This window comes from Tupaia chinensis, unplaced genomic scaffold (genome assembly GCF_000334495.1).
Source record: "Tupaia chinensis unplaced genomic scaffold, TupChi_1.0 Scaffold000567_2, whole genome shotgun sequence".
In the NCBI taxonomy this organism is placed as follows: domain Eukaryota; kingdom Metazoa; phylum Chordata; class Mammalia; order Scandentia; family Tupaiidae; genus Tupaia; species Tupaia belangeri.
The window spans coordinates 184158-197148 of NW_006160081.1; the positions used below are offsets into that span (position 1 = coordinate 184158).

The 12991-nt window shown below is 41.7% G+C and overlaps 1 protein-coding gene across 4 annotated transcripts in view; it reads right to left on the minus strand.

Moving 5' to 3' along the window:
• Nucleotides 1-12991, minus strand: part of SH3KBP1 (SH3 domain containing kinase binding protein 1) — a gene marked incomplete at its 5' end in the record, with an annotated part of 236129 nt that overhangs the window by 160497 nt on the left and 62641 nt on the right. For 2 of the 4 annotated variants that reach the window (XM_006157986.2, XM_014591385.1), the window contains 2 exon segments: nt 7430-7635; nt 11041-11115. In XM_006157986.2, coding sequence (XP_006158048.2) covers nt 7430-7635; nt 11041-11115 — 281 coding nt within the window. 4 annotated transcript variants of the gene reach the window in all.

Consider the following 12991-nt stretch of genomic DNA (forward strand, 5'->3'; position numbering starts at 1 on the left):
CCCTTTATCCACTATCTCCTACAAGAGTAAAATGACTTATTTATTTATTTTGGAGAGGTTTTTGCTATAGGGCGCGTGTGCTCACCAGAAAGAGAGAGAAACTGTGGTGGGCTACATGGGTGTCCAGTGACATAGCCATTATTCCAAGGGCTGGTCCCTAAACTGACTTTTTTCTTTTTTTAGAGGTTTTTGCTATAGGGTGCGTGCGCTCGCCAGACAGACAGAGAGAGACAGAGAGATAGAAAGCGAGAAATCACCCCTCGGGGCGATGGCCACGCCACAATCCCTTCTCCATTCTCCTCTTGGGATCTTGGGCACTCATGCACACGCGCCCGGCGTGAGTTTTAAGCCCCTGGGTCCGGGACGGGAACCGCGGTCGGCTACATGGGAGTCCAGCAACATAGCCATTACGCTAACTGCTGGTCCCCCTAAACTGACTTATTAATAGGTGATTTAAAACTAAATTTGACTGGAAATGCTCAGCTCAACTCAGCTCTTTTCTTCCCTCTTCTTGGATATTAGCCACCTCTGTTGTTCCTCAAGAGGCAGGCAGGTCCTTGTGCCTCACATAGACCCAATGCAGTCCAATGTTGCTGAGATTGGGCAGGTGAGTCTAATTGCGGGGATTAGCTGGCAGGCTCATTTGGTTCTCACACTAATCTATGTCTTCCAACTTTGCATTCATCAGTAATAACATTGCAATATGACATATGTACACAGAGATGCACAAATTATAAGAGTATAGCTTGAAGACTTTCCACAAGTAAAATAAGATATGTAGATCTTATAAGTAGAGGGATATACCATGTTCATGGATTGGAAAGGTATCATATATATACAGATTCAATGCAATCTCAATCAAAATCCCAAGAGAGTTTTTTTTTTTTTTGGAGGGAGGGGTTAATAAGTTGATTTGAAATTTTAAGTGAAAGTGCAAGGAGCTAAGACTAGCCTAGGTGATCTTGAAGAGGAACAAAAATCATCTAGGCAGTAAAGAAAGGCTGCAAGGACAAACAGACCAACAGAACAGAACAGTGTCCAGAAGCAGACTCACACTTAAATAAGTGCTTAGGTTGTAAAAAAGGATACAGTTGTGGGGTACAGAAAGGATGTTCTTTTCAATAAATAGTAATGGGTGAACTAGATAACTATAATAAAAAATAGCAAAACATGATATTTTGACCCTCCATTCATTGACTTATTTTATTAATTGACAAGTTTGGAACCTAGATTGGGGTGGGGAGCCTATTTATCAAGACAGCCGATATAAGTTTCTGTTGCCTCTGTCCTGAATTTTAGTCACCTTGCCTTTTGTAATCCATTTCTCACACTGAAGTTGGAATACTTTCTTTAAGCTGTGTATCTCATCATATCGCTCTCTTGCTTAAGTCCTCTGACAGTTTCCCATTTCCCTCAAGGTCAAGTCTCACAAGGCTCTCCATGATCTAGGCCCTGCTTCATTTCCCTTTCTCATCTTTCCTTACTTCCCCCTGGAACCTCTACACAACATCTGTGCTCTTTCCCCCTTTGAGACATTTCTATGTGTTGTTCTTTATACCTTGATAACTCTAAGCTCCTTTACTTGATGAATACTGATTGGACCCGTGGTTCTCAGCCTAAACATCACTTTGTGTAGGAAGTGGGTGCATGCACACTTACACACAAATACATAGACTTTCCAGCCTCCAACAACTCACCACTTCCTGCCACAACTGAGGCTCCTATGGCATAGCTCTGTCTTCTTAGCCTGATGATGGCATTTCCCATACTGTATTATTATCACTTATTTACTTTTCTGTAGTTCCTTGAGGGCAGTGATCTGGGCTCCCTTACCAATGTATCCCCAGTGCTGAGCATATAGTGAGCACTCAATAAACACTAGTTGGAATTAATTACATTTGCAAAGTATTTTCAGCTACAAATAATTTTCTTTAAAAATTATTTAATTTTATTTACTATTTTTTAATTAAATTATTTTTTAAAAAGAATTATTTATTTAATTTTATTTATTATTATTTTTTAATTTAACCAGAGAGAGAGAGAGAGAGGGAAAGTGAGAAAGCAAACCACCAGGTCTGGGACTCAAACCATGGTTGGCCATGTATGAGTCCAGTGCCTCAACTACCATGCCACCTGCTGGTCCCGACAAATCAATTTTTTCAATAAAATTCTTTTTTTTTCTTTTTTTAAAGAATTCTTTATTTAATTTTTAAATTATTATTATTGTTGTTATTATTTTGATTTGCTATAGGGCACATGCACTCACCAGAGACAGACAGACATACACATACACAGAGACAGAAGACAGAGAAAATGAGAAAGCAGTCTATCAGGCCTAGGACTCGAACCACAGCTGGTCACATGGGAGTCCAGCACCTTAACCACCGAGCCACCTGCTGGTCCCTACAAATCATTTTTAAGTCCTATGGTGTAGGATATATAAACGGAGTATTCCTATTTTATGGATGAGACAATTGGGGCCGACTTTGTCAAGGTCAATCAGCTAGGACAATGGTACCGTGTATCTCTAATATGCTGATAATTAACGTGGTTCATCTTTAGCCACACAGTATTTTCCATTATTCTGATATAGCACATACTTAAATCTGAGCTTAGTTGAAATGGTACATTTTCCACAAGACCCTTTTTTTCTTTAACCATTTTATCAAGGGAAATTTCCAACACATACAAAAATAGAGTATAGTGTAATAAACCTCCATGTATGCACCACCCAGTTTCCACAATTCTCAACCCATGACCAATCTTGTATCTTCTATGCCCCTCCCACTTTTCCATCTTCTGGACTACTGGCAACAAATCCCAGACATTATATCATTTCATCTATAAATATTTCAGTTAAATGGTGCATTAAACACATCATTCACAGGCGCATCCATTTGGTAGTATTAAAATGATTAATAAATGGGATCCTTCTTTATGACTTAATAAGAGAAATAGTAATATCTACCCTACCTCTTTATTCACAGTTGGTGGAGGGATTGTTATGCGCTATTTCTCCTGGTGTACAATCTAATGATGAACTTTGGGGAGAGTGAGATGGATTAAAACATAGGTAGGATGAGTACAAAATTGTTTACCAACTCATGAAAGTGGTTCTCAATACTTTACAAATTTGAACAGAAAGCATAATGGTATGCTTGCAGCTGTTAACAATTGTCAGATTCCTCCTTTCCCTTCATCCAAATTAGTAAACCAGTCATGTTAGAAGGCTGACTGTTCCAGCCTGAGTGGGGAACCTGCTTGGCCTCGACCTACCAAATGCTGTCACCTAAAATCCAGTTTTTGCTTCTGCAAAATCAAGACAGAGAACTGTTCTCTCAAAGAAAGCTTTCTTCCTTCCCTTTTGAAAAAGCAATGTAATACACTGTAATGTTATATGTAATCCAATGTAATATAAAGAAGATTATGATGATAATAAAAAATTTAAAAAAATAAATCAAAAAAGAAAGCTTTCTTCCTTAAACATAAATCTTGTACACAAAACTGTCTCAAAAGTCATGAGAACTGGGTTGTATACTAATAAAACAATATTACACTCATCAGCTCTTGTGCCAAGTTGTACAATAACATAATGGATCCATAAATCTATACAACTATCTGTGGCTCCAACAACAAGGGGCAGAGATAGCTTCAGATGCTCTTAGACATTGTGAAAACTGTGTGTAGCCAGTAAAGCCGGCTGGGAAGTTTATGTTTTCCCCAAAGGCTTCACAGTGCTTTAAGCACAGGTTTTCATTCTGCAAACAGGAATAAGAATACATACATGCACACATACACATGCACACACAAAATCTCTGATGAAGTTATCATTTTATGTCACCAATTCCAGTGCAGAAAATATGCTTCACAAAGTGCAGTGAATTATACAACTGCTACATTTTTAGCTATACATCTGTTATATTATCCCACCCAGTCTCCTCATTCTACAGATGTTGTCATCTCTAAAATGCTATGTTAACAGCTTTTTAATATTACTGATGACAAACATTTATTGATCACCTACCATGTGCCATTCACTGTTCTAAGCACATAGTGTTCATCAGTGAACAAAATAAACAAACATAATGAAAAATAAATAACATGTTATAGAGTGGTACTTGCTAGGGAAAACAAAACAGGTAGTGCTGGGAAAGGGTTGAGCAAGGTCTGCAGGGAAGAAAGTGTGGCACTCATGTGGCAGATAGAAGCAGAGTAGCCCAGGCCAAGGAAACTGCGGCAGCAAATGTTCCCCAGACAAAGTGTGCATGTTGTGTTTGAGAAAGTAAAGAGGCCAGAAGGAAGCATGGGGAGAGTAGTGCGAGAGGAAGGCTGAGCAGTAAGGGAGGGCGAGTCACGTGGGCACTGGTGAGGATTTTCATGTTTGTTCTCAGAGAAGGGTGTGAGCAGACAAGTATTACAACCTGACATCATTTGACGTCAGCCTGGCTTCACTGTTGAGACTGGACTGTAGGGGGAGGAGGAGAAGCAGGAAACCACTTTAGGGAGTAGTGGAGGTGATATGAGGGGGGATGCTGGATATACTCAGCAGGCAGAGAGCTGATGGCTCTTCTTGATGGATCAGATGTGGGATATGAGAGAAAGAAAAGTGAGGGATAACCCCAGGGATTTTGTCCTAAGCAATGGGAGGGGAGAAAGCTTTGGGTAGAGTAGTTGGTGGAGGGACAATTGGGAGTTAAAGTTTGGACAAACTAATGTGAATTTAAGACCTCCAAAAAAAGATACAAAGTAGGCAGCTGGACACACATTAGCTCTGGAGCTCAGCAAAGAACCGTGCTGAGCTGAGCCAGATCGCACAGCAGGAAACGTAACATTCTGCAAGGCAATCCCACCTGGGAAGGTTCCCAGTATGAGCCTGAGACCTCCCAGAGTATGCCAGGTATATGTCTGCCCATGATCCAGGGTTGCTGAGGCTGGGGGCAGATCACAGTATCATGACCCTCTCTGTCTCTCTTGTCTTCCTGTCTGTCTGTCTGTCTCTCTCATGGAGAAAATGAGTGGATCAATTTTACCAAAAGAAGTGTGCTAAGATACAACCTTGAGAGTATTATAGCTGACACTGATATGGCTATTAGTAATCCTCCATTTTTTTTTTTTTTTAGCAGTTAAAACAAAATAATAATAATAAAAGTCACTTACATACTTGGCCAGCAGATAGCATGAAGGTTCAGGTTATACTGGATCCCACATGGCCAACTCTGCAGTTCCAGTCTGGGACCTGGCAGCTTCAAAATCAAGCTGGGTATGTGTGCATGTGTGCCTAAAATCTCAAGAGCAGAATGAAGGAGAAGGGACTGTGGCATGGCCGTCCCCCTGGGGGGAGGGTGATTTCTTTCTTTCTTTCTCTCGCAAATGCACATGCTCTACAGCAAAAACTAAGTGTCTCTCTCACAGTCCGCAAAGAAAAAGAGCAATAATCATAAAACAAAAGAAAGAAATGAACTGTTTGCTCACTGAATCAATGGTCATGTTCATTTCAACCACTTGAATAAAATGAAGAAAAGCCATATCCATTGTTCTTTCCCAAGATGAGGACTTGCTCTTTTTTCCCCTTTATTCATAAAGAGCACATGCATACGTGTGTGAGAGAGAGAGAGAGAAAAGCACCCTACGCAGTTCTAGTCACACTGCAATCGCCCCCCATCCAGTCTTCCAGGCCGTCAGATCCTAGGCATTCACAGGCATGCCTGGCATGTTTTAGGCTGATCAAGCCAGTATTCAAACCATGGTCACCATAGGGGTTGCAGCTTCCCTTGTGCTGTGCATTACTGCTGTACCAAGGAGCCAGCCCAAAGACTTGCTCTTTTCTAAGTATTTACAGGAATTTGAATGTGACCACGTGAAACAAAAGTAAGCTCACAGGTTGGAACACTAACCAGATAGTTTTCAGACCTTGAGAAATATCATATATTGATTACTGAAAGGAACAATACCGGTTCAAGGAAGCTTCAGCCAAACTTGAGTGTAAATGAAACTGAAAGATTAGAGCCTATAGAAACATGGAAAATGGTTACAGATACTGGATACAGCGTGGGAGGAGGGTGGGAGAAGGAGGGGAGTCTGAGGAAAGACATTAAGGAGAAAGATAGAAAGGCAAGACAATTATGAGACACAGAAATAGATTATTATAGGTTGATGATACTGTGTATAGTATCCCCAACTGGACTGGTGAGAAATGTATTCATTTTGGAAAATTCATTTTACAAGCTAAGTGATGTATAGTGATTGAATGTATAAAATAAAATAAAATGTATTAAATATAAAAAAGACTAGCTATTTCTCTTCGGTAGGTTATACATGATTATATTTTTTTGCCTTTTCTACATTTTAAGTGCTTTGAGAAGGGGGAGGTTTGAAAATGCCAATTTTTAAAAAACTGATAAGTAACAAGTGTTATGTATGGGTCACAGTGTGTTATTCCAATACACGTGTAAATGATCAAATTAGGATATCAAATTGTATTTTTATTCATTTGCCAGCCCCTCTGTCTCCCCCATTCCCACCCTTTCCAGCCTCTAATAACTTTTCAAAACCACCAATAAACCTGCATTAGAGATGATGCCAATACCCCAACTCCCAAGCCTGCTGGCACAAACGTCAAAGCAAAACTTCCAGTATTAAATCAAATTAACAAACATTCCTTAAGCACAGCATGAGTGTAGCTTAATACAATTTGGAAAATTCCACAGTATTTATCAACTCCTAAGCAAGCTATGATGCTTAGAAGTGTACCACAGTAGACGTCATCTGCAGCCACAAGTATGATGGCTCTAGGTGTGTTGCCGTGGCAACCGCGTACTCAGCAACACCATGCTGTCTGCCTCTTGCCAACCCAGAACCAGAGGCAGAAGAAAACAGCCAGCTTTCTGATGGAAACAACCCAGAGAGTCACAGTGCAGGCCATCACCATCATTCACACATGCGGGCGACTTCCTTTCAGGGGTTTAAAATTGTCTCTACTTAACTCTTAGAGAAAAAAAACGCACAATTCCTTTTCTTCAGTGCAGAGACGCAGTTGACACACCCAGCTACAAAGAACTAGGGAAATGTACAGGGAGGAGAGTGAGATTGGTGGATATTTGAAAAGTGTCAGGGTCATATATTTAGCTGGGCCCAGGCATGAGGTGCTTTTCTGGGAAGGAGATGAACAAGTGCTGCTCCATTTGAAAAGTCATCCTGAGGAATGTTCTCTAGAGAGTAGATCAGTCAGAAAGGAAGCAGCAAACTAGAGCACGCATCCTTGGAGGGAAGCATCCCCACATAGAGCTTTAAAAAGGGGAAAGAGCAACAGCTAGCTGATGAGGACACTGAAACCCCACAAGAGGCACTGAAGGCCCAGGCACCAAACCCCACAGTGTACTTTTGGATATTCCACATTAGGCTGCAATAAAACAGAAACTGTCAAACATACCTTTTCCACCGGCAGAAAGTCATTCTCTACTTCAATTGACCTTGGTCTTAGCTTGATTGGCTTGTCTTTGAAAATATCTCCAAAGCCTACTCCCTTCACTTTCTTGGGTTGGATTGCTGCAGTTGCCACTGTCCCATTGGCACCTTCGGACTTGGTACTGCTCGAGTCACCCCCATCACTCTCGGAGCCTGTGGTTTCCCTTAAACCTGTCAAGAGGGGGGATCGGGAAAGCAAGAGCTCAGAAATCATCCAGAACTCTGAAGAACTTCACAGCCAGCCAGGAATCACCTCTAAAAGTGTGATTGGGTGTAGGATAACTCGCACTGGGCTTCGGGATTCAACGCATTGAGTAGGTTGAGCTTGACTGGCTTTGAGTTTTGTTTGATATCCCCAGCCTCTGATTTTAAGAAGTTAGTCAAAACAACTTCTCAGAAAATCTAATTCCAAAGCAGATCGTTTTGTAATGTGAAATTTCACCTCTCTTCAGCCGGAGGCTGGTTCCAATTCAAATTTGTTTTGCCATAGCCTGGGCAATAACCACCCCCCCCTCCCCGCTTCTCGCCTGCCCGCCCAGTCAGTACCACATACTGTACCTCCAATCTCTATGACTCATGTCAATTAGCAATTAGCAATGAAAGTAACATTTCCTAAAGGGAAACTGTAAAGCTAAAATCCATTTAAACAAATTAGCAATTAAAGAAACCACACAAAATTATGACTGCCAAAGAATTCAATCTTTGGATGGTTTCGCAAGGAATAAATGCATGCAGACATGTTTCTCTAGGAAAGCATTAAACCAAACTTGACATTAAAACAGTTTCACTAGCAAGATGATCGTGTTTGTTAAAGAGGGAAAGGAATTCACCCTCCCAGAGGCCAGAATCCCCCAAGCCTATAGTTCTTCTTCCCTCTTTTAATACCACTGTTTTCCCACAGCTGAAGCCCCTTCCAGAGAAGAATGCTGGGGATGTGACACTCTTCCTTTGACCTCTCGTGGCACATGTTAGAAGTCATAAAATGGTTATCAGCAAGACAATATGGACACTTACCTCCCCAGAGTCTGTTTTCCCCAGGCTCTGCCCACACTCATGTTCCTAAAAGGAAGAGCCTATTTTTGCCTGGTTAATTTCTGGGTGTACTTTCTTCCTTTGGTGGTCAGTACATCAATTACGCCATCAAAGGGCAGGATCCAAAGGATGTTTTATGGAACTAAATTCTGTCATTTTAACCTGCCTCTGAAAGCCTCTAGAAGTGCAGGATTGCCCCTGAACATTTACTATATGTGTCCTGACCATAACGGTGCCCTTGGGATGAAACTACTGCCATCGAATTTTGTTCTCGATTAGCCAAGGTAAGGTGGCCTCCTAGTCCATAAGAATGATACACCAAATAATTGCTCACATATAATGGTATAAAATGTTGAAGTCATTCAAATAAGGAAGTCTCAGTACAGGAAGAAACTGTTAAAATGAAAACAGACAAAATATAGAAAGGTCATTATAAATTGCTAACAGGTTTCAAAATCAAATCCTTAAAGCAATGGTTTCCTTTGTTGTTGCTGCTGCTTTCCATAAAATGGTAGTTTTTAAGCCAAAAGGGTGAGGGGAGGAGGACGATCCCCAGTGTACAGTTTAATTAGCTAAAGAAAAGCATTTGTGAGCAAGAACAGAGGACAGAACAACGAGAAGCAGCCCACAACGAGAGGGTCGGCCGCAATTCATAGGGCTGGATTTGAGTGTGCAAACATGGAGAACCCCCCTGGATTAGCTATCCATTGGTGTGTTTATCTGTTCATTGTTTCTGGAAATATCCCTGCTGGAGATATAATTTGGGAGTCCAAATATTGTGTCATTTCCCCCTTAACATGTTCTCATTTTGCCGTATGGATTCTTTCTATGTGATAAATGGCTCGAATATTCTTTTCTGGTTTGGAAAGAATCATTTGAGGGTGAAATAAAGAAACAGTTAGTGGAAAGAAATCATCACCTCCCCCCGCACCCCCAACACCGCCGCCACTAACACCCTCACCAGAAGGCAGCAGGGCACATGGGTTAGGGCAAATCTGTTTTAGTTCTTCCAAGAGAGGAATTCGAAGGGTTCTTCTGTCATTCCCCATTAGCTAGAACCATATTTTCAACCACTGCTATCCTAATTTCACTGAGCTTCTGCTTTTAGGAATTTGCATGAATCACTGTGAGAAATACTCTTCACATTGCACAGGGAGAGGTTGCACAGTCATTCAACCACACGAGCATGATCCGGGGAAGAAACACACGGCAGATTTTTCTTCTAGAAATTCTGGTAGCCAAGTTTGATCACTTCCAAGTATGTAAATTAAATACCTGAATATCTGTATTGATGAAATAACTCAAAATCTAGGTCCTTCTCTTTGGAGGGAAAGCAAGGTGACTTTTCACTTTCATGGCTGTTTGATGCTTTATCATGTAGCTACTGGCTCTGGCCAGTACTCAGTGAGGTAAGTGTGGAAAGTGTGCGTGTTTGGAAATGCTTTTAGTGTTTCAGCAGTGTGCACTGATGGGACTTGTGGATGTGGCTGAAAGACTCCTCCAGGTGCCAGATGCCCACAGGGAGGCACAGGCAGCACGCTGCATGCGTGGTAAAGTCATGTGCATTGGGACCACTGACTACAGTGGGCCGGAAAGAAAAATAGACCTTCTCCCAGGCAGTTTGAGAAGCATGATCCTGGTGTTCATGTCTAAACCTCCTCTTCCATCACGTCTGTGCACATGTGTATGCATACATATATGTATATGCACATGAGGTGGATGCTTTCCCTTCAAGGTGGGAAAAAAGGAACAAAGTCTCCTCAAATTTGCTTCCACCAGTCCTGCAACTATCCACTGTTATGTAATTTACCCAACTCTACCAGCAGTGATCAGTTCAGACCCGTCAGCCAGTGTTATTTATTCTTAATGTTGCATACACATGTAAGGTGCTTATTGTGTGGCGAGAACTGTTCTAAGGGCGTCATGAGATCAATTCATGCATCTCATTCACCTCTTTCCCCCTCAACTTTTGGCAGCCTTATTTCACAGCGCAAAAGGCTACACATCGGTTCTGCCAAAGAAGTCTGCCGTGTGCTGACTGGCTGAATGAGCAAAGCAAAACACAATTCTGGCATGGACTTCCATGCCAAATTCTTATTTCTTTGAATCACACAATGACAAAATGGCTTAGTGGTTTCCGATGACCCACTCAGAAAAAGCGATAACTGTTGAGAGTTCGACATCTCTGTGGGAAGCAATCTTACACCACCCCCAGAAGCCCAGAGATACTGGTACAAATACATATGCCATGACAAATGCTCCTGTTCCCCTCTCTGCACACATGGTTCATGCACGCATGTCACATACATGATAGAGGCACAAAGCAAACAAGAAAGCGCCAGGGGCTAGTAGTGAGAATGCTCCTGTAGCACACACCAAGGAGATGGCACTTATCTTAGGCAAATAAGTTCATGTCCTTGGGTGAGAAATTCACGCAGACACTTGGCATAAGCATGAGCAGCTTGGGAAAGGGCAGCTGCATCAAAAAACACAAGTACCCAGATCTTATCTTTACAATTGCCTCCTGCTGTTAAGGTCACTCACTGTAATAGCGTCTGTGGCCCTCCGTCTTTCCCGGTGCAGCTCGGTACAGAATTGTCCCTTCAAAGGTAGTCTTTCCTGACAGTGAATGAGAGAAGAGAAGGGGAGAGAAAAACAAGAGAGGGGGAAAGGGGGAGCAAATGATGGCAAAAGAAGGAAGAGGAAGAGTCTTTAACTGAACTTGCCTTCAATGAATCCACTGTAAGAGCTTCATCCGCAAAATTAATTAAAGAACATTAGGCAGAATTTAAGAATGTTACAGAATGAGCCCAAAGTCCCCATGCAACTGTGATGGCAACAAGCACCCAGAATCGGGGCTTGCCTCTGCAAATGATGGGCATGCAGAGTATGCCCGGTTCAAACCTGGAAGTCATTTTGACTTTGTTACTCAAGAACAGGAAAACTTCAATTAACCAGAGGGAATCCAATTAACCGGATTCCTTAATCAACTCGATTGTACATTACAATCTTCTCTTTGGGAAGTAGAGCCTCATCACAATCCAGATTTAGGTCCATATTCTTTATCTTCTACCCCCACAGCCCTATATCATCAAAACTGGTACTCATCACCCCAATATTCTGAACAGAACACAAATTTCTCTTTAAAAGATTTGTCATCCTCAGTACCTTTAAGCCAGAAAATTTATTAATATGCTAGGGTGGGGAATCGCCAGTGAGGTTTGAAATGAATAGTGGCATCCACATCAATGGAAAGGGTTTTCTGCTTAGCAGTGAAAACCCTACTTCTTGAAACACTGTAATTGAGATTTTGTCCTATCAGTTATGAGACTGTACTTAAGCATGAGGACATAGGACTCACCCAGTACCAAATGACAAATTATCTTTGCTGTTGTTGTTGTTACAAGTAGGAGTTCTCAACAGCATAAGATTGAATGCATGGTCAAAGCCCAAATATCTCTGAAACCATGAGTAAGTACACAGAACATACATACATTGCCCCAGTTTGAGTGTACTCACACCCACCCACCAACACACACACACATACACACACACCACACGCCCTCCAGAGAGTACCAATGATGGTAAAATGATTTGCTAAAGGTAAATTCAATTAATACATTCAATAGTCTAAATTACCTAAGAAATAGCTTCTATTAGGGCTTGTGAAAAAATACTCAAACTGAAGGCTAGTCATACAGCTTTATAATAAGTCCGAGAGATGAAAAGGTAGGCTATATTTACAGAGAAGCAAAGAACAAAATGTAGAGGGGAGGGAACCAGCAGTTAGCGTAATGGCTATGTCGCTGGACTCCCACGTAGTTGACCGCGGTTCGCGTCCTGGAACCGGTGGCTTAAAGCTCACGCCGGGCGCGTGTGCGTGCGTGCCCAAGGTCCCGAGAGGAGAATGGAGGAGAAGGGATTGCGGCGTGACCATCCCCCCTGGGGGGTGATTTCTCGCTTTCTGTCTCTCTGTCTCTCTGTCTGTCTGGCGAGCGCACGCGCCCTATAGCAAAAACCTCTCCAAAGAAAAAAAAAAGAAAGAAAAAATGTAGAGGGGAGAAGATAACTTGTCTCACTTTTTAGAAACTCTCCACATGAAAACAGAAAATCCAGTGGGAACCACAGTGTCATCTTTGGGGCCCTGGACTCCTAATATGTGAAGGGAATTGTGAATGATGAGACCAACAGCTTAAATGGAGTCAAGTATTTCCCACTTTCGTGTCCCATGGGTATGGTAGGCACCTCTGTTTTGAAATTTGTCTTTTGACAGGTATATTCTATCCAATTAAAGTAAAAACTTAGACATTCACATCACTGGCTATGTAAGACTAATCCAGAGAACAGTGTTTCTAATGTTCTTGTTAGACTTGCAGCACTTGAGGACTTTGATAACAAATGTAGAACAAGTCACAGTGGCTAGTTATTTTGAGCAAATTTTTATTCTGCTCAACTTTATAGTCATTAAGTCAACACTACTGTAGTAATATCAAAC